Source organism: Oncorhynchus tshawytscha, linkage group LG03 (genome assembly GCF_018296145.1).
Source record: "Oncorhynchus tshawytscha isolate Ot180627B linkage group LG03, Otsh_v2.0, whole genome shotgun sequence".
NCBI classification, from domain to species: domain Eukaryota; kingdom Metazoa; phylum Chordata; class Actinopteri; order Salmoniformes; family Salmonidae; genus Oncorhynchus; species Oncorhynchus tshawytscha.
Window position 1 is genome coordinate 1,001,230 of NC_056431.1, and position 21,108 is coordinate 1,022,337.

The window sequence follows — 21,108 nt, forward strand, 5'->3', positions numbered from 1 at the left end:
GTTGCTGACAAGAAGCACATGGCTGAGCTCTTTAATCACCACTTCATTAAGTCAGGATTCCTATTTGACTCAGCCACGCCTCCCTGCCCGTCCAACGTTTTCTCATCTCCCACCCCTTCTAATGCGACTGTCCTCGATGCCTCTCACTCTTTTCCCCCTGCCCCGCTACAAAGTTTGTCCCTGCAGGCATTCACTGAGTCCAAGGTGCTAAAGGAGCTCCTTAAACTTGACCCTGCCTTCAAAGCAGGGTTTATCTCCAACATTTAAAATCTGTCTCTTCTTTCTGGGGAAGTTCTCATTGCTTGGAAGGCAGCCATGGTTCATCCTTTATTTCAAGGGGAGATCAAGCTGATCCTAACTGTTATCCTAACTGTTATTCTTTAAAAGTGCTTTCCTCGCCATCTTAAATGAGCATGCCCCATTCATTTTGAACCAGGAACAGATATAGCCCTTAGTTCACTCCAGACCTGACTGCCCTTGACCAGCACAACAACTTCCTGTGGCGTACTGCATTAGCATCGAATAGCCCCCACGGTATGCAGCTTTTCAGGGCAGTTAGGAAAGCAAAGGCTAGCTTTTTGAAACAGAAATTTGCATCCTGTAGCACAAACTCCAAAAAGTTCTGGGACACTGTAAAGTCCATGGAGAATAAGAGCACCTCCTCCCAGCTGGCCACTGCACTGAGGCTAGGAAACACTGTCACCACCGATAAATCCGTGATAATTGAGATTTTCAATAAGCATTTTTCTACGGCTGGCCATGCTTTCCACCTGGTTACCTCTACCCCTGTCAACAGCCCTGTACTCCCACAGCAACTTGCCCAAGCCTCCCCATTTCTCCTTCACCCAAATCCAGATAGCTGATGTTCTGAAAGAACAGCAAAATCTGGACCCTTACAAATCAACCGGGCTAGGCAATGAGAACCCTCTCTTTCTAAAATTATCATCCGAAATAGTTGTAACCCCTATTACTAGCCTGTTCAACCTCTCTTTCGTATCGTCTGAGATCCCCAAAGATTGGAACGCTGCCGCGGGCATCCCCCTCTTCAAAGGGGCAGACACTCTAGACCCAAACTGCTACAGACCTATATCTATCCTACCCTGCCTTTCTAAGGTCTTCGAAAGCCAAGTTAACAAACAGATCACCAACGATTTCGAATCCCACCGTACCTTCTACGCTATGCAATCTGGTGTCCGAGCTGGTCATGGGTGCACCTCAGCCACGCTCAAGGTCCTAAACGATATCATAACCGCCACCGCTAAGAGACAATACTGTGCAGCTGTATTCATCGACCTGGCCAAGGCTTTTGACTCTGTCAATCACCACATTCTTATCGGCAGACTCAACCGCCTTGGTTTCTCAAATGACTGCTTCGCCAGGTTCACCTTCTCAGACAGAGTTCAGTGTGTCAAATTGGAGGGCCTGTTGTCCAGACCTCTGGCAGTCTCTATGGGGGTGCCACAGGGTTCAATCCTCAGGCCGACTCTTTTCTCTGTATACATCAATGATCTCGTTCTTGCTGCTGGTGATTCTCTGATCCACCTCTACGCAGACGACACCATTCTGTATACTTCTGTCCCTTCTTTGGACATTGTTAACTAACCTCCAGATGAGCTTCAATGCCATACAACTCTCCTTCCATGGCCTCCAACTGCTTTTAAATGCAAGTAAAACTAAATGCATGTTCTTCAACCGATCGCTGCCCACACCTGCCCGCCCGTCAAGCATCACTACTCTGGACGGTTCTGACATAGAATATGTGGACAACTACAAATACCTAGGTGTCTGGTTAGATTGTAAACTCTCCTTCCAGACTCACATTAAGCATCTCCAATCCAAAATTAAATCTAGAATCGGCTTCCTATTTCGCAACAAAGCATCCTTCACTCATGCTGCCAAACATACCCTCGTAAAACCGACTATGTATCACTAGCCACTTTAAACAATGCCACTTAATATAATGTTTATATACCCTACATTACTCATCTCATATGTATATACTGTACTCAATACCATCTACTGCCTCTTGCCTATGCCGTTCTGTACCATCATTCATTCATATATCTTTGTGTAAATATTCTTCATCCCTTTACACTTGTGTGTATAAGGTAGTTGTTGTGAAATTGTTAGGTTAGATTACTCGTTGGTTATTACTGCATAGAAGCACAAGCATTTCGCTACACTCGCATTAACATCTGCTCACCATGTGTATGTGACAAATACAATTTAATTTGCTTTGATATCCTACCGATCCTTGACTTCGGCGATGTCATTTACAAAATAGCCTCCAACACTCTACTCAGCAAATTGGATGCAGTCTATCACAGCTCCATCCATTTTCTCACCAAAGCCCCATATACTACCCACCACTGAGACCTGTATGCTCTCGTTGGCTGGCCCTCGCTTCCTAATCATCGCCAAACCCACTGGCTCCAGGTCATCTACAAGTCTTTGCTAGATAAAGCCCTTCCTTATCACAGCTCACTGGTCACCATAGCAGCACCCACCCGTAGCACGCACCAGCAGGTATATTTCACTGGTCACCACCAAAGCCAATTCCTCATTCGGCCGCCTTTCCTTCCGTGTCTCTGTTGTCAATGACTGGAACGAACTGCAAAAATCACTGAAGCTGGAGACTTATCTCCCTCACTAGCTTTAAGCACCAGCTGTCAGAGCAGCTCACAGATCACTGCACCTGTACATAGCTCATCTGTACATAGCTCATCTGTAAATAGCCCATCCAACTACCTCATCCACATACTGTTATTTATTTGATTTATTTTGCTCCTTTGCACTCGAATGTCTCTACTTGCACACTCATCTTCTGCACATCTATCACTCCAGTGTTTTAATGGCTATATCCTGCCTGTTTGGCCCTGTCCGGGGGTATCATCGGATGGGGTCACATTGTCTCCTGACCCCTCCTGTCTCAGCCTCCAGTATTTATGCTGCAGTAGTTTATGTGTCGGGGGGCTCGGGTCAGTCTGTTATATCTGGAGTTTTTCTCCTGTCTTATCCGGTGTCCTGTGTGAATTTAAGTGTGCTCTCTCATCTTGTCTCTTTCTCTCTTTCTTTCTCTCTCTCGGAGGACCTGAGCCCTAGGACCATGCATCAGGACTACCTGGCATGATGACTCCTTGTTGTCCCCAGTCCACCTGGCTGTGCTACTGCTCCAGTTTCAACTGTCCTGCCTAGAGCTATGGAACCCTGACCTGTTCACTGTGATTACTATTATTTGACCATGCTGGTCATTTATGAACATTTGAACATCTTGGCCATGTCATGTTATAATCTCCACCTGGCACAGCCAGAAGAGGACTGGCCACCCCTCATAGCCTGGTTCCTCTCTAGGTTTCTTCCTAGGTTTTGGCCTTTCTAGGGAGTTTTTCCTAGCCACTGTGCTTCTACACCTGCATTGCTTGATGTTTTGGGTTATAGGCTGAGTTTCTGTACAGCACTTTGATATATCAGCTGATGTAAGAAGGGCTATATAAAGACATTTGATTTATTGTAATTATTTCGCCACTATGGCCTATTTACTGCCTTTACCTCCCTTATCCTACCTCATTTGCACACATTGTATATTGACTTTTTCTATTGTATTCTTGACAGTATGTTTGTTAATTCCATGTGTAACTGTGTTGTTGTTTGTGGCGCACTGCTTTGCTTTATCTTGGCCAAGTCGCAGTTGTAAATGAGAACTTGTCCTCAACTAGCCTACCTGGTTAAATAAAGGTTAAATAACAAATTGGCCTATTTCTCTTTTGCCCTGTTTATCAAAAGTGTTGGAAAAACTTGTCAATAATCAACTGACTGACTTTCTTGATGTATGTACTATTCTCTCAGGTATGCAATCTGGTTTATGCTCAGGTTATGGATGTGTCACTACAACCTTAAAGGTCATCAATGATGTCACCATTGCCCTTGATTCTAAGCGATATTATGCTGCTATTTTTATTCACTTGGCCAAAGCTTTTAATACGGTAGATCATTCCATTCTTGTGGGCCGGCTAAGGAGTATTGGTGTCTCGAAGGGGTCTTTGGGCTGGTTTGCTAACTACCTCTCTCAAAGAGTGCAGTGTATAAAGTCAGAAAATCTGCTGTCTCAGCCACTGCTTGTCACCAAGGGAGTACCCCAAGGCTCAATCCTAGGCCCCGCACTCTTCTCAATTTACATCAACAACATAGCTCAGGCAATAGGAAGCTCTCTCATCCATAAATATATGCAGATGATAGTCTTATACTCAGCTGGCTCATCCCAGGATTTTGTATTACATTTTCTACAACAAAGCTTTCTTTTTGTCCAACAAGCTTTCTCCAACATTAACCTGGTTCTGAACACCTCCAAAACAAAGGTAATGTGGTTTGGTAAGAAGAATGCCCTCCTCCCACAGGTGTTATTACTACCTCTGAGGGTTTAGAGCTTGAGCTAGTCACCTCATACAAGTACTTGGGAGTATGGCTAGATGGTGCACTGTCCTTCTCTCAGCACATATCAAAGCTGCAGGCTAAAGTTAAATCTAGACTTGGTTTTCTGTATCATAATCACTCCTCTTTCACCCCAGCTGCCAAACTAACCCTGGTTCAGATGATGATCCTACCCATGCTAGATTACAGAGACATAATTTATAGATTGGCAGGTAAGGGTGTTCTCGAGCGGATAGATGTTCTGTACCATTCGGCCATCAGATTTGTCACCAGTGCTCCTTATATGACACATCACTGCTCTCTACAGTATACTCCTCTGTAAACTGGTCATCTCGGTATTTATAAAACTCTCTTAGGCCTCACTCCCCCCCCCTACCTGAGATATCTACTGCAGCCCTCATACTCCACATACAACACCAGTTCTGCCAGTCACATTCTGTTAAAGGTCCCAAAAGCACACACATCCCTGGGTTGCTCCTATTTTCAGTTTGCTCAAGCTAGCCACTGCAATGAGCTGCAACAAACACTCAAACTGGACAGTTTTATCTCAATCTCTTCATTCAAAGACTCAGTCATGGACACTCTTACTGATAGTTGTGGCTGCTTTGCGTGATGTATTGTTGTCTCTACCTTCTTGCCCTTTGTGCTGTTGTCTGTGCCCAATAATGTTTGTACCATGTTTTGTGCTGCTACCATGTTGTGTTGCTACCATGTTGTTGTTATGTTGTGTTGCTACCATACTGTGTTGTCATGTGTTGCTGCCTTGCTATGTTGTTGTCTTAGGTATTTGTCTTATATTTGTTGCTTTAACATGCTCTCTGTTAGTTTGTCTCCTAAGTGTTACCATGGTGATTCCCATTGAAAAGGCTTCCAATAAACTGCTGATATGATTTAAAAAATGACTGGTGTTCCTGTATTGTCTGTTTTCCCAATGTACAAAATAGGATGTTTAATTGCATGCCAGGAAGGGAAAGAGGAAACATAGCGGGAGAGAACTCAGTGCATGCAGCTGCACACTGGTAGAATGTACATGTTTTAACGACACATCTATGATAAAACACACACAGACATTCCTGCTTTGAGCCGTCCTCAACGGTGTGTGTTTGATTCATAGACTACCCAATGAGCTGAGTGTGTTCTATCGACATCTGTGTGTTTCAGTAGTGTGCGGATGTCTGTTTTTCTTGTATGACTTCACCTTCGGTACCTTGTAGCTGAAAGTATCCTAACTGGATGTGGGTACAGGACACCACTTCTTAACTGTGTGTGAGAGTGGCAGTGGCTGACACTCAGCTGAGCTTCGTTGTGTGTATGGGAAGACTTTTGTTCCGTCTAAAACTGCCCGTTTTGGGAAAATAAATCATTTATGTGTATTTATGTGTGGATGCCTTTGTTCGTCGTCTATCTCTGTTGAAACCAATCAATCCTTCTACAGGGAAGATGTTGATTGGTGTAAGACTCTGGTTGTCCACCAGAGGTCAAAATGTCCTTCTTCTTAGTTGTCCTGGCTTGTATGGGCTGTTTTCAGAGCAGATTTTCAGATGCAGCAATGGCTGTCTGAGATACGATTTTCTCCTTCCCACCTACTGTCTTTAGTCAGAGTTTGAAGCACTTTACACGTGCAGCTGCAGACTGGCAGTATCGTGGTCTGATATAATATAATGTAATGTTTACATACCCTACATTACATCTCATATGTACAGTGGGGCAAAAAAGTATTTAGTCAGCCACCAATTGTGCAAGTTCTCCCACTTAAAAAGATGAGAGAGGCCTGTAATTTTCATCATAGGTACACTTCAACTATGACAGACAAAATTAGAAAAAGAAATCCAGAAAATCACATTGTAGGATTTTTAATGAATTTCATTTGAAAATTATGGTGGAAAATAAGTATTTGGTCACCAATAAACAAGCAGGATTTCTGGCTCTCACAGACCTCTAACTTCTTATTTAAGAGGCTCCTCTGTCCTCCACTCGTTACCTGTATAAAAGACACCTGTCCACAACCTCAAACAGTCACACTCCAAACTCCACTATGGCCAAGACCAAAGAGCTGTCAAAGGACACCAGAAACAAAATTGTAGACCTGCACCAGGCTGGGAAGACTGAATCTGCAATAGGTAAGCAGCTCTGTTTGAAGAAATCAACTGTGGGAGGAATTATTAGGAAATGGAAGACATACAAGACCACTGATAATCTCCCTCGATCTGGGGCTCCACGCAAGATCTCACCCCGTGGGGTCAAAATGATCACAAGAATGGTGAGCAAAAATCCCAGAACCACACGGGGGGATCTAGTGAATGACCTGAAGAGAGCTGGGACCAAAGTAACAAAGCCTACCATCAGTAACACACTACGCCGCCAGGGACTCAAATCCTGCAGTGCCAGACGTGTCCCCCTGCTTAAGCCAGTACATGTCCAGGCCCGTCTGAAGTTTGCTAGAGAGCATTTGGATGATCCAGAAGAAGATTGGGAGAATGTCATATGGTCAGATAAAACCAAAATAGATTTTTTTTGTGAAAACTCAACTCGTTGTGTTTGGAGGACAAAGAATGCTGAGTTGCATCCAAAGAACCCCATACCTACTGTGAAGCATGGGGGTGGAAAAATCATGCTTTGGGGCTGTTTTTCTGCAAAGGGACCAGGACGACTGATCCGTGTAAAGGAAAGAATGAATGGGGCCATGTATTGTGAGATTTTGAGTGAAAACCTCCTTCCATCAGCAAGGGCATTGAAGATGAAACGTGGCTGGGTCTTTCAGCATGACAATGATCCCAAACACACCGCCCGGGCAACGAAGGAGTGGCTTCGTAAGAAGCATTTCAAAGTCCTGGAGTGGCCTAGCCAGTCTCCAGATCTCAACCCCATAGAAAATCTTTGGAGGGAGTTAAAAGTCCGTGTTGCCCAGCAACAGCCCCAAAACATCACTGCTCTAGAGGAGATCTGCATGGAGGAATGGGCCAAAATACCAGCAACAGTGTGGGAAAACCTTGTGAAGACTGTCATTGCCAATAAAGGGTATATAACAAAGTATTGTGATTAACTTTTGTTATTGACCAAATACTTATTTTCCACCATAATTAGCAAATAAATTCATTAAAAAATCCTACAATGTGATTTTCTTGATTTTGTTTCATTATTTTGTCTGTCATAGTTGAAGTGTACCTATGATGAAAATTACAGGCCTCTCTCATCTTTTTAAGTGGGAGAACTTGCACAATTGGTGGCTGACTAAATACTTTTTTGCCCCTGTTACGATCAACTAGGAGTGGTGGTGGGTGGAATCAGGCGCAGAGAGCAGGGTTCAGTCTTTCCTTCAAATTTATTCCCCAGTGCAACAAAAACAGTCACGCCAATACACAGGGCGTATAATAAGTTGCCGGTCCAAGCAACAGGACAAAATAGTCCGGAGAATAAATGTACGAATAACTCAAACCATCAAAACACAGAGTAACACAAACAAGCCCGCACAAATACCCAGCGGGCCTAGTGCCCTTAAATACCCTACAAACAAACCCTAATACAAAACAGGTGTACCCAATTACCCAATAACCAAAAACAAACGGAAAGGAAATCGATGGCAGCTAATAGGCCGGCGACGACGACCGCCGAGCACCGCCCGAACAGGAAGAGGCACCGTCTTCGGCAAGGTTCGTGACAGTACCCCCCCCCTGACGCGCGGCTCCCGCAGCGCGCCGACCCCGGCCTCGAGGACGACCCGGAGGACGAGGCGCAGGGCGATCCGGGTGGAGGCGATGGAAATCCCTCAAGAGGGAAGGATCTAAAATGTCCCTCCCCGGTACCCAGCACCTCTCCTCCGGACCGTACCCCTCCCAGTCCACGAGGTACTGCAGGCCCCTCACCCGGCGTCTCGAGTCCAGAATAGCTCGTACTGTGTACGCCGGGGACCCCTCGATGTCTAGAGGGGGTGGAGGGACCTCCGGCACCTCACTGTCTTGTAGGGGACCAGCTACCACCGGCCTGAGGAGAGACACATGAAACGAGGGGTTAATACGATAATAAGAGGGAAGTTGCAATCTATAACACACCTCGTTTATCCTCCTCAGGACTTTAAATGGCCCCACACACTGCGGCCCCAGCTTCCGGCAGGGCAGGCGGAGGGGCAGGTTTCGGGTCGAGAGCCAGACCCTGTCCCCTGGTGCGAACACCGGGGCCTCGCTGCGGTGGCGGTCAGCGTCTCTCTTCTGCCGTTCACTGGCCTGCCTGAGAGAATCCTGGACTGCCCGCCAGGTCTCTCTAGAGCGCTGTACCCACTCCTCCACCGCAGGAGCCTCGGTCTGACTCTGATGCCACGGAGCCAGGACCGGCTGGTAGCCCAGTACGCATTCGAATGGCGACATATTCGTGGACGAATGCCGAAGAGAGTTCTGGGCTAACTCTGCCCACGGGACGTACCTCGCCCATTCTCCTGGCCGGTCCTGGCAATACGACCTCAGAAACCTGCCCACTTCCTGGTTTACTCTCTCCACCTGCCCATTACTTTCGGGGTGATAACCAGAGGTAAGGCTGACCGAGATCCCCAGACGCTCCATAAACGCCTTCCAAACCCGAGACGTGAACTGGGGACCCCGATCGGAGACGATATCCTCTGGAACCTCATAGTGCCGGAAGACGTGGGTAAATAGAGCCTCTGCAGTCTGTAGGGCCGTAGGGAGACCAGGCAATGGGAGGAGACGGCAGGACTTAGAGAACCGATCCACAACGACCAGAACGGTAGTGTTCCCCTGAGATGGGGAAGATCAGTAAGGAAATCTACCGAGAGATGGGACCATGGCCGTTGTGGAACCGGGAGGGGCTGTAACTTCCCTCTAGGAAGGTGCCTAGGAGCCTTACTCTGGGCGCATACCGAACAGGAAGAGACATAGAGCCTCACATCCCTAGCTAAGGTGGGCCACCAGTATTTCCCCCTAAGACCCCGCACTGTCCTATCAATCCCCGGATGACCCGCAGACGGTAGTGTGTGGGCCCACCGAATCAACTTATCACGGACACCAAGCGGTACGTAACTTCTACCAGTCGGACACTGTGTAGGCGCAGGTTCAACCCTCAACGCTCGCTCGATGTCCGCGTCCACCTCCCATACCACTGGGGCCACCAGCCGAGAGGCTGGAAGGATGGGAGTGGGTTCGATGGACCGGTCCTCGGTGTCATAGAGACGGGACAGCGCGTCGGCCTTAGTGTTGAGGGAACCTGGTCTGTAAGAGATCGTAAATCTAAAACGTGTAAAAACATGGCCCACCTAGCCTGACGCGGATTCAGTCTCCTCGCTGCTCGAATATACTCCAGATTACGGTGGTCAGTCCAGATGAGAAAAGGGTGTTTAGCCCCCTCTAGCCAGTGTCTCCACACCTTCAGGGCTTTTACCATAGCTAGTAACTCCCGGTCCCCCACATCATAGTTCCGCTCCGCCGGACCCAGCTTCTTAGAAAAGAAAGCGCAGGGACGGAGCTTCAGTGGCGTACCCGAGCGCTGAGACAGCACGGCTCCAACCCCAGCCTCGGACGCATCCACCTCCACTATGAATGCTAACGAAGGGTCCGGATGCGCCAACACGGGAGCCCCAGTGAACAGTGCCTTCAACTGGTTGAAGGCTCCATCAGCCTCTGCTGACCACTGCAGACGCACCGGCCCCCCTTCAGCAGTGAGGTAATGGGCGCCGCTACTTGGCCAAAACCCCGGATAAACCTCCGGTAGTAATTGGCAAACCCTAAAAATCGCTGCACCTCCTTTACCGTGGTCGGAGTCGGCCAATTACGCACGGCGTTAACGCGGTCACACTCCATCATCATCCCCGAGCTGGAAATGCGATAACCCAGGAAGGAAACGGCTGGTTTGGAGAACACACATTTCTCAGCCTTGACGTATAGGTCATGCTCCAGCAGTCGCCCAAGAACCCTGCGCACCAGGGAAACATGCGCGGCGCGTGTGGCAGAATAAATCAAGATGTCATCAATATACACTACCACACCCTGCCCGTGCAAGTCCCTGAGAATCTCATCTACAAAGGATTGGAAGACGGCTGGAGCATTCATCAACCCATACGGCATGACGAGGGACTCATAGTGGCCTGATGTGGTACTAAACGCTGTTTTCCACTCATCTCCTCCCCGAATACGCACCAGATTATACGCGCTCCTGAGGTCCAGTTTTGTGAAGAAACGCGCTCCGTGGAATGATTCCACCGCCGTAGCGATGAGAGGTAGCGGATAACTAAAACCCACTGTGATCGAATTGAGACCTCGATAATCAATGCACGGACGCAGACCTCCCTCCTTTTTCCTCACAAAAAAGAAACTTGAGGAGACGGGTGACATGGAGGGCCGAATGTACCCCTGTCTCAGAGCTTCCGTGACATATGTTTCCATAGCCACCGTCTCCTCCTGTGACAGCGGGTACACATGACTCCGGGGAAGTGCAGCGTTCTCCTGGAGGTTTATCATGCAATCCCACCGTCGATGGGGTGGTAATTTGGTCGCCCTCTTCTTACTAAAAGTGATAGCCAAATCGGCATATTCTGGGGGAATGCGCACGGTGGAAACCTGGTCTGGACTCTCCACCGTCGTGGCACCGATGGAAACTCCTATACACCTCTCTGAACACTCGTCTGACCACCCCTTAAGAGCCCCCTGTTTCCAGGAAATAAGGGGATTGTGAATAGCCAGCCAGGGAACCCCCAACACCACCGGAAACCCAGGTGAATCAATAAGGTAGAAACTGATCCTCTCCCTATGATTCCCCTGCGTTACCATGTCCAGCGGAATCGTGGCCTCCCTGACGAACCCTGACCCTAACGGTCGGCTATCTAAGGAGTGCACGGGGACAGGTGGGTCTATCTGTACTAACGGAATACCCAATTTACGGGCGAGTCCACGATCCATAAAACTCCCAGCTGCGCCTGAATCGACTAGCGCCTTATGCTGAAGAGAGGGGAAAAACGCAGGAAAAAAAATTAACAAAAACATGTGACCAACAGGGAGCTCTGGGTGAGTTTGGTGCTTACTCACCTGGGGTGGCCGAGGAGTGTTCCGCCGACCCTTTCGACTCCCAGAGGGACTCCTCCAACACCGGTCCGAAGTGTGTCCTCTCCGTCCACAATAGGAGCAGGAGGAGCCCCCTCTGATCCCCCTAGATGCAGCTCCTCCCAACTCCATCGGAGTGGGAGAGCTGGAAGGTGGAATTAACAGGACCCCTTCTGAACGCCCGCGGGCAGCTAGCAGGTTGTCCAATCGAATAGACAAGTCTATTAGTTCATCCAGGGAGAGAGTTGTGTCCCTGCAAGCTAGCTCCCGGCGGACGTCCTCCCGGAGACTAACCCGGTAATGGTCCATCAGGGCCCTGTCATTCCACCCAGCACCAGCAGCTAGGGTCCTAAACTCCAACGCGAAGTCCTGTGCGCTCCTCGTCTCCTGTCTGAGGTGGAACAGTCGCTCACCCGCCGCTTTACCCTCTGGTGGATGATCGAACACAGCTCGGAAACGGCGGGTGAACTCCAGGTAGTTGTCCCGAGCCGAGTCTGGACTGTTCCAGACCGCGTTAGCCCAGTCCAGGGCCCTGCCCGTTAAACAGGAGACGAGGAGGCTCACCCTCTCCTCACCCGAGGGAGCCGGACGCACGGTAGCCAGGTAGAGCTCTAGCTGGAGCAAAAATCCCTGGCACCCAGCCGCCGCTCCATCGTACTCCCTCGGGGGGGAGAGACGCAGTGCGCCGGACCCAGAGGATGACGTAGGTGGAGGAGGTGATGTCGGCAGTGGGGGAGCTGGGGTAGACGTCGGTAGGCCACTCCTCTCCCATCGTTCCATCCTCTCCATCATCTGGTCCATCGCGGTACCAATCCGATGGAGGACCGCTGTGTGGTGGTGAACGCGCTCCTCCATAGTGGGGAGAGGGGTGGTCGCTGCTCCTGCTGATTCCATTTCAGTGGTGCGGGCTTCTGTTACGATCAACTAGGAGTGGTGGTGGGTGGAATCAGGCGCAGAGAGCAGGGTTCAGTCTTTCCTTCAAATTTATTCCCCAGTGCAACAAAAACAGTCACGCCAATACACAGGGCGTATAATAAGTTGCCGGTCCAAGCAACAGGACAAAATAGTCCGGAGAATGAATGTACGAATAACTCAAACCATCAAAACACAGAGTAACACAAACAAGCCCGCACAAATACCCAGCGGGCCTAGTGCCCTTAAATACCCTACAAACAAACCCTAATACAAAACAGGTGTACCCAATTACCCAATAACCAAAAACAAACGGAAAAGAAATCGATGGCAGCTAATAGGCCGGCGACGACGACCGACGAGCACCGCCCGAACAGGAAGAGGCACCGTCTTCGGCAAGGTTCGTGACAGCCCCACTGTATATGTGTATGAACCGGTTTAGCTAACGTAGGCTAATGCGAGACATATCTGATATTGGCAGAAGGCTTAAATTCTTGTTAATCTAACTGCACTGTCCAATGAGAATAACAGATCTATAAATCACATTTCTAGCAACGCCTCCTCCCTTTCATGTGGACGAAACGTTCTATGACTCTGTCATACAGTACACGCTTTTAGTTTTTGTTGTCCTAGGCTACCTGGCAAAAATGCTTGCTCGCTAGCCTAACTTGCTCTCATGGGAAACGATGAGCCAGCTGGTTAACATTAGCCTTCTACATCTGGCTACGTATTGAACTTCCATCCTCTCAGGCAAGAGACACTATACATTTTATGGTTGGATCAGAATCGCTGTCATAATCATTGGCCAGTATGGAGAATTAAGTAAAACCACAAGCCCAAAACCCTATCTTCATCCATGGCTAATTTAGGACAATTTTAGCTAGCTAGTCACTGGAGGACAACAACACAACAAGATTCAAATTGTTTCTGGATGTGACATGATGTGATGTGATTGGACTGCAGCCAAATCCAAACTGGCTTCCTTGACACTTTTTTTGGGTGTGCCAGGACCATTCACAGTTGAGCTCACTAGGTTTAGTTCAACACTGATTGGCTATTATTTTATAAGTGTTTTATCAAGGGAGACCAAATGCTTGCTAGCTTCCCTTGCATTCGATATTACACATACAGAGAGGCGCTGTTTTGCACAATCAGTTGCTTTCCATAGTGTGATACATTCAAGGACAATTATTTATTTTGTTATTGGCCAATTTGTTTTTTGTTTTTTGGGGGGGGACTGGCTTCCATCCATGAATACATAGCACTGCTGACTAATGGTGGGAAAATACCTCCCTCTTTTCCCTCCAATCACAGAACAACCATACATGTATTTATGCTCTCTCACAGCTCTCACACACTCATTCTCTGTTTCATACCACTCCAAAAGGACATAACGGTTTGAAAAGAAGGGATTCCAGCTGTCGTTTGTCAAGTCGTTTCCTGAACTTGGCGTGGCTTTGGAACAACTTTGCTAAACACAGGGAAAGAGAGTGGGGGTGAAAGAGGGCAAAACAGAGGGAGTTGAAACAGTCCAGTGAAAGAGGACAAGGATAACTCCAGTATCAGTACTCAAAATGGGTTGGTCTTGGGCTCTAGCGTGCTGGTGTGCATTAGTGCTGGTGTGCTCGTCTGAAGGTTTGTAGCTTACAAGGTTTTTGCATGTAGTCATCAGTTCTTTCTGTCCTTGTTTTATGTCCTGGTATGTGTTTATGGCTCCCCTTCTGTTTGTGCATGGTCTGTTAGAAGTGCACAGAAGAGGCCATTTTTATGCCCTATCAAGATCATGAAGAAAAACATTATTTGTTGGACGTGATACATTCCATTCCACCAGTTTAGTGTGGAACAACTTTGTCCAAGTCTACTAACAGTATAACTATTATTCTATGTATAACAAACATCTAGACTAGAGAATTCACACCATGTTAATTAAAGGTGCAATATGCAGAAGTCGCTCCGCAATTTCCTGCTTGATAAAATTCAAATAGTTAATTTCAGTTTGTGACAAAACAAACAATGTATAGTGTTGAGAATCATTGTACCATGTAAATATTTATATTTTCAGCTGTTTGAAGCTGGTATACAAAACCAGAAGCAAAAATTTAACTTAAGAAATGGGAATCATAGAAATAGTACACTTAGAACAGATCTCCCACTTCTTAGACTTGCTGTCAATGAGAATAACAGATCGATAAGTCACATTTCTATGTGAATTGGGTCACACAAAAAGTTACATATTAGCTTTAAGTATTCTGATTTCATGATTTCCACAAATCTAGGTGGAAGTACTGACATCACATGGTCAGAGTGCTATGGCTTATTTATTAACTAGTACGTGTGGGCGTGTGTGTTTACATTCTCCCATCCCTTCCACAGATAACAGATCCCTTCCTGACTTGTTATGTGTGTATGTGTTTATGTGTGTGTGTGTGTGTGTGTGTGTGTGTGTGTGTGTGTGTGTGTGTGTGTGTGTGTGTGTGTGTGTGTGTGTGTGTGTGTGTGTGTGTGACTGTGTGACTGTGTGTGTGTGTGTGTGACTGTGTGTGTGTGTGACTGTGTGACTGTGTGTGCGTGTTTCAATGCCCCCACAGTGCTGTGTATATATTTGTCTTCCAGGGGAGATCACCATGTACCCGGACACAGACTTTACACCTAGAGTTCGGCCAAGGGCTGGGCCTCGCTCGTTTTGGAATTCCTACCCCAGTACCCTCTTCCCCCCCGGCCGGCCCTCCCATAAGAACCTCCAGGCCATCTGTCTCCATAGCATCCATCGTCCGCGGTTCCCTTTCTACTCCCTCCCCCTAAACGGTGGAAGTGACTTTCATCGTCAAGCTGAAGCAGTCAACCGGGTAGAGTCCTGGTACAGCGCATGTTGCCATGGGAACGGGACACAGCAGGTCCAGGAAGTGACGCTGTGCTGCGTTACACAGGCGGTGAGTGTTTCTGTGGCAACATTGGATTCTGTCCTGTTCCATTCTGTCCTTTCATGTTGTGTTGTGTTCAGTTCTGCTTAGGTCCATTCACTCCTAGTGTACCAACAGAACCACCTTCTAGGTGCACAGATGCAGTAGTGATGAGGACAGAGGATGTCCAGGGAAGATGAGACTCAGTAGAAGGAAAGCCCATACAGACACAACAGATTAGCCTTGGAGTCTATCTGTATAGCTGTGTAGCTGTGTAGAGGGGAAGGCATTCATGAGTCAGGCCCACTAAAGTTGTATCTTCACCATTTTAGGACTTCTTTTATCTCTATTTTTCATGTGTGAATTGATGTTTGTATATGTCACTTACAGTGGGAACAGACCCTGTCCACATTCTGTGCTGAGGAGTCCAGAGTGAAGAAACGCCACCACCACTGCTGCCAGAAGGAGGGCGGGGCCAGACTGAGCTGTTTCCATAGGGAAAACCCAAACCCCACCTACCTGCCGATCACCCCCATACCTGAACCTGGCTTCACCTTTAACCCCAACACTTGTCACAAGTAAGGGAGGGAGAGAGGTTTACTTTAGTTTTAGGGCAGGGCTGTTATGGTGATGGTATTACCGCCACACTGGTGGTTACGAGTTATGACCGCAGTCAAATTCCACGTGACTGTTTAACGGTAACTAGGCTTCTCCAAAACTGCGCTCTGATGGTGCTGATGATCATTAGTAGAGTACCAAACTTGCTAACAGTCAGTTGCTTATGTGCTATTACTCAGCACCGTACTGTCTCTCTAATCACTCTGACATCAATAGAAATGTAAATCGAAAATCGAATCAAACACTTCATGAGTGCCCATGAGCTCATGTTGCGCAACAGTTCTATAGGCTAATCAATTGTGGGAATTTTTTTGGCCTCTTTTAAAAAGAGCTTTCTATAGGCTAAGCTGACTATATTTATTTATCAACGTTCCTAATATTAAGCACATTGCTTCGCTTTTACAACAGGAGTATAGCCTACTTGGCTGCATGAATATTAACCATAGAAAATGCGCCCTCTATTTGCTATTTAAGTGTATTTACATCAAATCAAACTATATTTGTCACATGCGCAGAATACAACAAGTGTAGACTTTACTATGAAATGCTGACTTACAAGCCCTTAACCAACAGTGCAGTTCAAGAAGAGTCAAGAAAATATTTACCAAGTAGACTAAAATGAAAAGTAATAATAAAAGGTAACACAATAAGAATAACAATAATGAGGTTATGTACCAGGGGCACCGGTACTGAGTCAGTGTGTGGGGGTACAGGTTAGTTGAGGTCATTTGTGCATGTACAGTTGAAGTCTGAAGTTTACATACACTTAGGTTGGAGTCATTAAAACTCATTTTCAACCTCTCCACAAATGTATTGTTTAACAAACTATAGTTTGGGTAAGTCGGTTAGAACATCTACTTGGTGCATGACACAAGTAATTTTTCCGACAATTGTTTACAGCCAGATTATTTCACTGTATCACAATTCCAGTTGGTCAGAAGTTTACATACACTAAGTTGACTGTGCCTTTAAACAGCTTGGAAAATTCCAGAAAATGATGTCATGGCTTTAGAAGCTTCTGATAGGCTAATTGACATAATTTGAGTCAATTGGAGATGTACCTGTGGATGTATTTCAAGGCCTACCTTCAAACTCAGTGCCTCTTTGCTTGACATCATGGGAAAATCCAAAGACATCAGGCAAGACCTCAGAAAAAACAATGTGGACCTCCACAAGTCTGGTCCATCCTTGAGAGCAATTTCCAAACACTTGAAGGTACCAAGTTCATCTGTACAAACAATAGTACGCAAGTATAAACACCATGGGACCACACAGCCGTCATACAGCTCTAGGAGACATACAGCCGTCATACTGCTCTAGGAGACGCTATCTGTCTCCTAGAGATTTTAGTGCACGTATTTTGGTGCAAAAAGTGCAAATCAAATCAAATGTATTTATATAACCCTTCGTACATCAGCTGATATCTCAAAGTGCTGTACAGAAATCCAGCCATAAACCCCAAACAGCAAGCAATGCAGGTGTTGAAGCACATTGGAAAAACTCCCTAGTAAGGCCAAAACCTAGGAAGAAACCTAGAGAGGAACCAGGCTAGAGAGGTGTGTCCAGTCCTCTTCTGGCTGTGCCGGGTGGAGATTATAACAGAACATGGCCAAGATGTTCAAATGTTCATAAATGACCAGCATGGTCAAATAGGTCTGGGACAGGTAGCACGTCCGGTGAACAGGTCAGGATTCTATAGCTGCAGGCAGAACAGTTGAAACTGGAGCAGCAGCACAGCCAGGTGGACTGGGGAGAGCAAGGAGTCATCATGCCAGGTAGTCCTGAGGCATGGTCCTAGGACCGGCCAGGCAGAGACAGCAAGGGCGGTTCGTTGCTCCAGAGCCTTTCCGTTCATCTTCACACTCCTGGGCCAGACTACACTCAATCATATGACCCACTGAAGAGATGAGTCTTCAGTAAAGACTTAAAGGTTGAGACCGAGTTTGCGTCTCTCACATGGGTAGGCAGACTATTCCATAAAAATGGAGCTCTATAGGAGAAAGCCCTGCCTCCAGCTGGTTGCTTAGAAATTCTAGGGACAATTAGGAGGCCTGCGTCTTGTCACCGTAGCATACGTGTTGGTATGTACGGCAGGACCAAATCAGAGAGATAGGTAGGAGCATGCCCATGTAATGCTTTGTTGGTTAGCAGTAAAACCTTGAAATCAGCCCTTGCCTTGACAGGAAGCCAGTGTAGGGAGGCTAGCACTGGAGTAATATGATCACATTTTTTGGTTCTAGTCAGGATTCACAAGGGCAGATGCAGAGCCTCGGTCTGATGCCATTAAAAAGGTAATTTACCACCTTCACAAGTGCAGTCTCAGTGCTAAAACCAGACTGAAACATTTTGTATACATTGTTTGTCTTCAGGAAGGCAGTGAGTTGCTGCGCAACAGCCTTTTCTAAAAATGTTGAGAGGAATGGAAGATTCGATATAGGCCGATTAGTTTTTTATATTTTCTGGGTCAAGGTTTGGCTTTTTCAAGAGAGGCTTTATTACTGCCATTTTTAGTGAGTTTGGTACACATCCGGTGGATAGAGAGCCATTTATTATGTCAATCCCAGATCAACAGCAAAGGACCATAGGAGATATTCCAGTCTTTGCTAGCTAAACAGTCCTGTAATGTAGCATCCGTGTCATCTGACCACATCCATATTGAGCGAGTCACTGGTACTTCCTGCTTTAGTTTTTGCTTGTAAGCATGTTAGTGGAATTCTAAATTCCTCTGTAGTATTTCCCAATCAGAATTATTACTCTGTCAATGCATTCTAAAGGGATTGTAAGACCCAATATTTTTATAAGAAATGGACAGTGTCCCGGTCTTAAAAGTCAGGTAGCAGCGTTTAATTCAAGAGAGTACTGAAGCAAAATACAAAGAACCTTACATTTTAAAGAGACAACATAAAATGACATCATCAGTTTCTCACACCCTCTCCGATCCACACAATAGCGCAGTGTTTTCAGGTCTGGAGATGTCTTCTACTCCCCTCATAAACCAAACATTCCAATCTGTCTAAAAGATATCTTCTCCTCCACTAATGGAATATCAAGGACCATTCTTATCCGTCAGAAAAGATATATCATCCCTCTCCCTTAAACTTCCCGCAAGGTACAGACAATTAATTTGTTTTACTTACATTTTCAGTAACAGCTTAACCAAGAACCCATACATTTCATACCATAACATAATAGTATTAAAAGAAATGGTTCTTAAATAAATGTATACATAATTAATCATTTCAACTATAATTTCCTCCAACAATCCTCCCTTTGATTAAATATTATACATTCAAATCTACATCTAATTTTATCAAACATAAAAATAAAAATATGAACCAACATTATTATAGATGTTTATCCGACTCTTCACCCATCATTAATCAAATCTAACCTTAACCTTAATTTAACCCTTAAACCTACATCAGAATTATAACTCTTCTTAACAGGATTTTTGTTACAATCTTAATTAAAAAACAGTCTATACATTGAAATAAGAAAACATCTAAATTTCCTAAACATCAAATATGGTCTCCTCGCGAGTGATAGGATCCGGATTCTTCTATTACGTCCAAGCCATGTATTTTGTATTCCACTGGTCAGAGCTTAGGATTGGTCCAGATATCTCCATCTGAAGTGTCATCGATTTCTCCAGAGTCCTGGAAATGATAACTTTCATACATACACGCAATCAACCACGTCCGTACAAAACTAACACAGTCACACAGGTGAATGTAGTCCATAACACAGTGATCATAACATTTTTCCATTTTCCAAACGTACTATCAAAACCCAATCAGTCAGAGAAGTATCCACCCCTGAGTTTATTTCCAACTCGTGAACTAGGGTGTGTAAACCAGACAAGGCCTTGGTCACTGATCCATCCTAACTGTATATCCCGGAGTCAAATTACCTATACTCCCCCACCCTCTTCAGCCAGCAAACATCCAAGACTATTATATTCTGCCTAGTCATTCATTACATCTCTAAAATAATTGGTGAAGCGCTGTGGATTTTTAATAGATATAATCGATCCAATCCACATTCTCATTGAGAGTGGACCACCAAAAAATACTTGACTCTAATCCTGCCAGGATCTAATTTATAGCTTTGATCTCATCTGCCACCATTGGATCCACAATGTTATTAATACAAACCCTATCATCAAAAGACCCAGTCGGAGTACTTATTTTCTCCCGTTTAGTCAACACAATGAGTGTAAAAGGCATTCTCAAAATGTACCAGTACACATACCTATGTTCAATTAGCCAGTAATACTCGGCCATCATGTCGTTCTCCCACACATTCAACAGATGTGAGCCCTGGGCCTCCTTATCTTACTGAAATCCCCAGATCTCAACCAGTCTGCCAAATCACTCATCACCCCATCAGTAGTAATATTCTCTGTCCCATAAGCACTATACCGGGCCAGACAGTATTAATCTCCTCTTGTCACTGTGAAAGGAGGAAGCCTAGATTTCAGAGGAACATGTGGATATAAATAGTGCAAATCCACACAACTGTTGTTATCTGGCTTTCCTGCTTTCATGAATAGCTTTACTATACAGGCTGTTCCCTTAGGTGAATAATTCCATTTCTGAACTATCCACACCGGCTCTTGGCTCTGGACAACTCCACAGTCAGTATCTGCTTTGTCAGGGACAATGCTTGTATTCTGCTGCCTATAGAGCAACCAGCTGCTCTAACTTTTTCTACCTGGAATGCACTAGGTTATCAACTGAAACCCTTACTTTCACTACACTCCATCTCCTTCCATGCTGGGTATGTAGATTTATGTAGCCTTCTCACATGATGTGAGCTATAACTTGTTTCCATGAACTACAGAGACTTGCATATATGTCTTCCATCATAGCTACTCTTAGTCCTGAACTGCCAAGGAGTCAGACACCACTTGGTTTACATAGAACTCCACTGAGACATCCCTCCCTATCCTACTCTCACTTCCTGTTTATCCAGATCAAGTGATCTCTTATGCTTGGTTAATACTAATTTCTCATTTAATTATGTCAATATTACCCTCTAGCCTTCTCGGGTTCATGTTGTAGGAATAAGATATCCAACCATACAGCTTAGGATGGACAGCTCACCTATAAAGCCCCACCCTCTTCCAGAAAACACATCATTAGCAAGAGTCAGACACATTTTCACTTCTATGAACAAGAACAGTGAGGAAAGGACAGGTAAGGTATTCT

General features: G+C 45.9%; 1 protein-coding gene across 2 annotated transcripts in view; it reads left to right on the forward strand.

The window, feature by feature from the left end:
* Nucleotides 1-13,725: 13,725 nt before the first annotated feature.
* The window catches only part of LOC112235354 (extracellular matrix protein 1), a 30,257-nt gene continuing 22,874 nt past the window's right edge, over nt 13,726-21,108 (forward strand). For both annotated transcript variants that reach the window (XM_024403791.2, XM_042307066.1), the window contains exons 1-3: nt 13,726-14,015; nt 14,994-15,310; nt 15,671-15,858. In XM_024403791.2, coding sequence (XP_024259559.2) covers nt 13,955-14,015; nt 14,994-15,310; nt 15,671-15,858 — 566 coding nt within the window. In that variant the 5' untranslated portion in view covers nt 13,726-13,954. The remainder of the gene's footprint in view (nt 14,016-14,993; nt 15,311-15,670; nt 15,859-21,108) is intronic.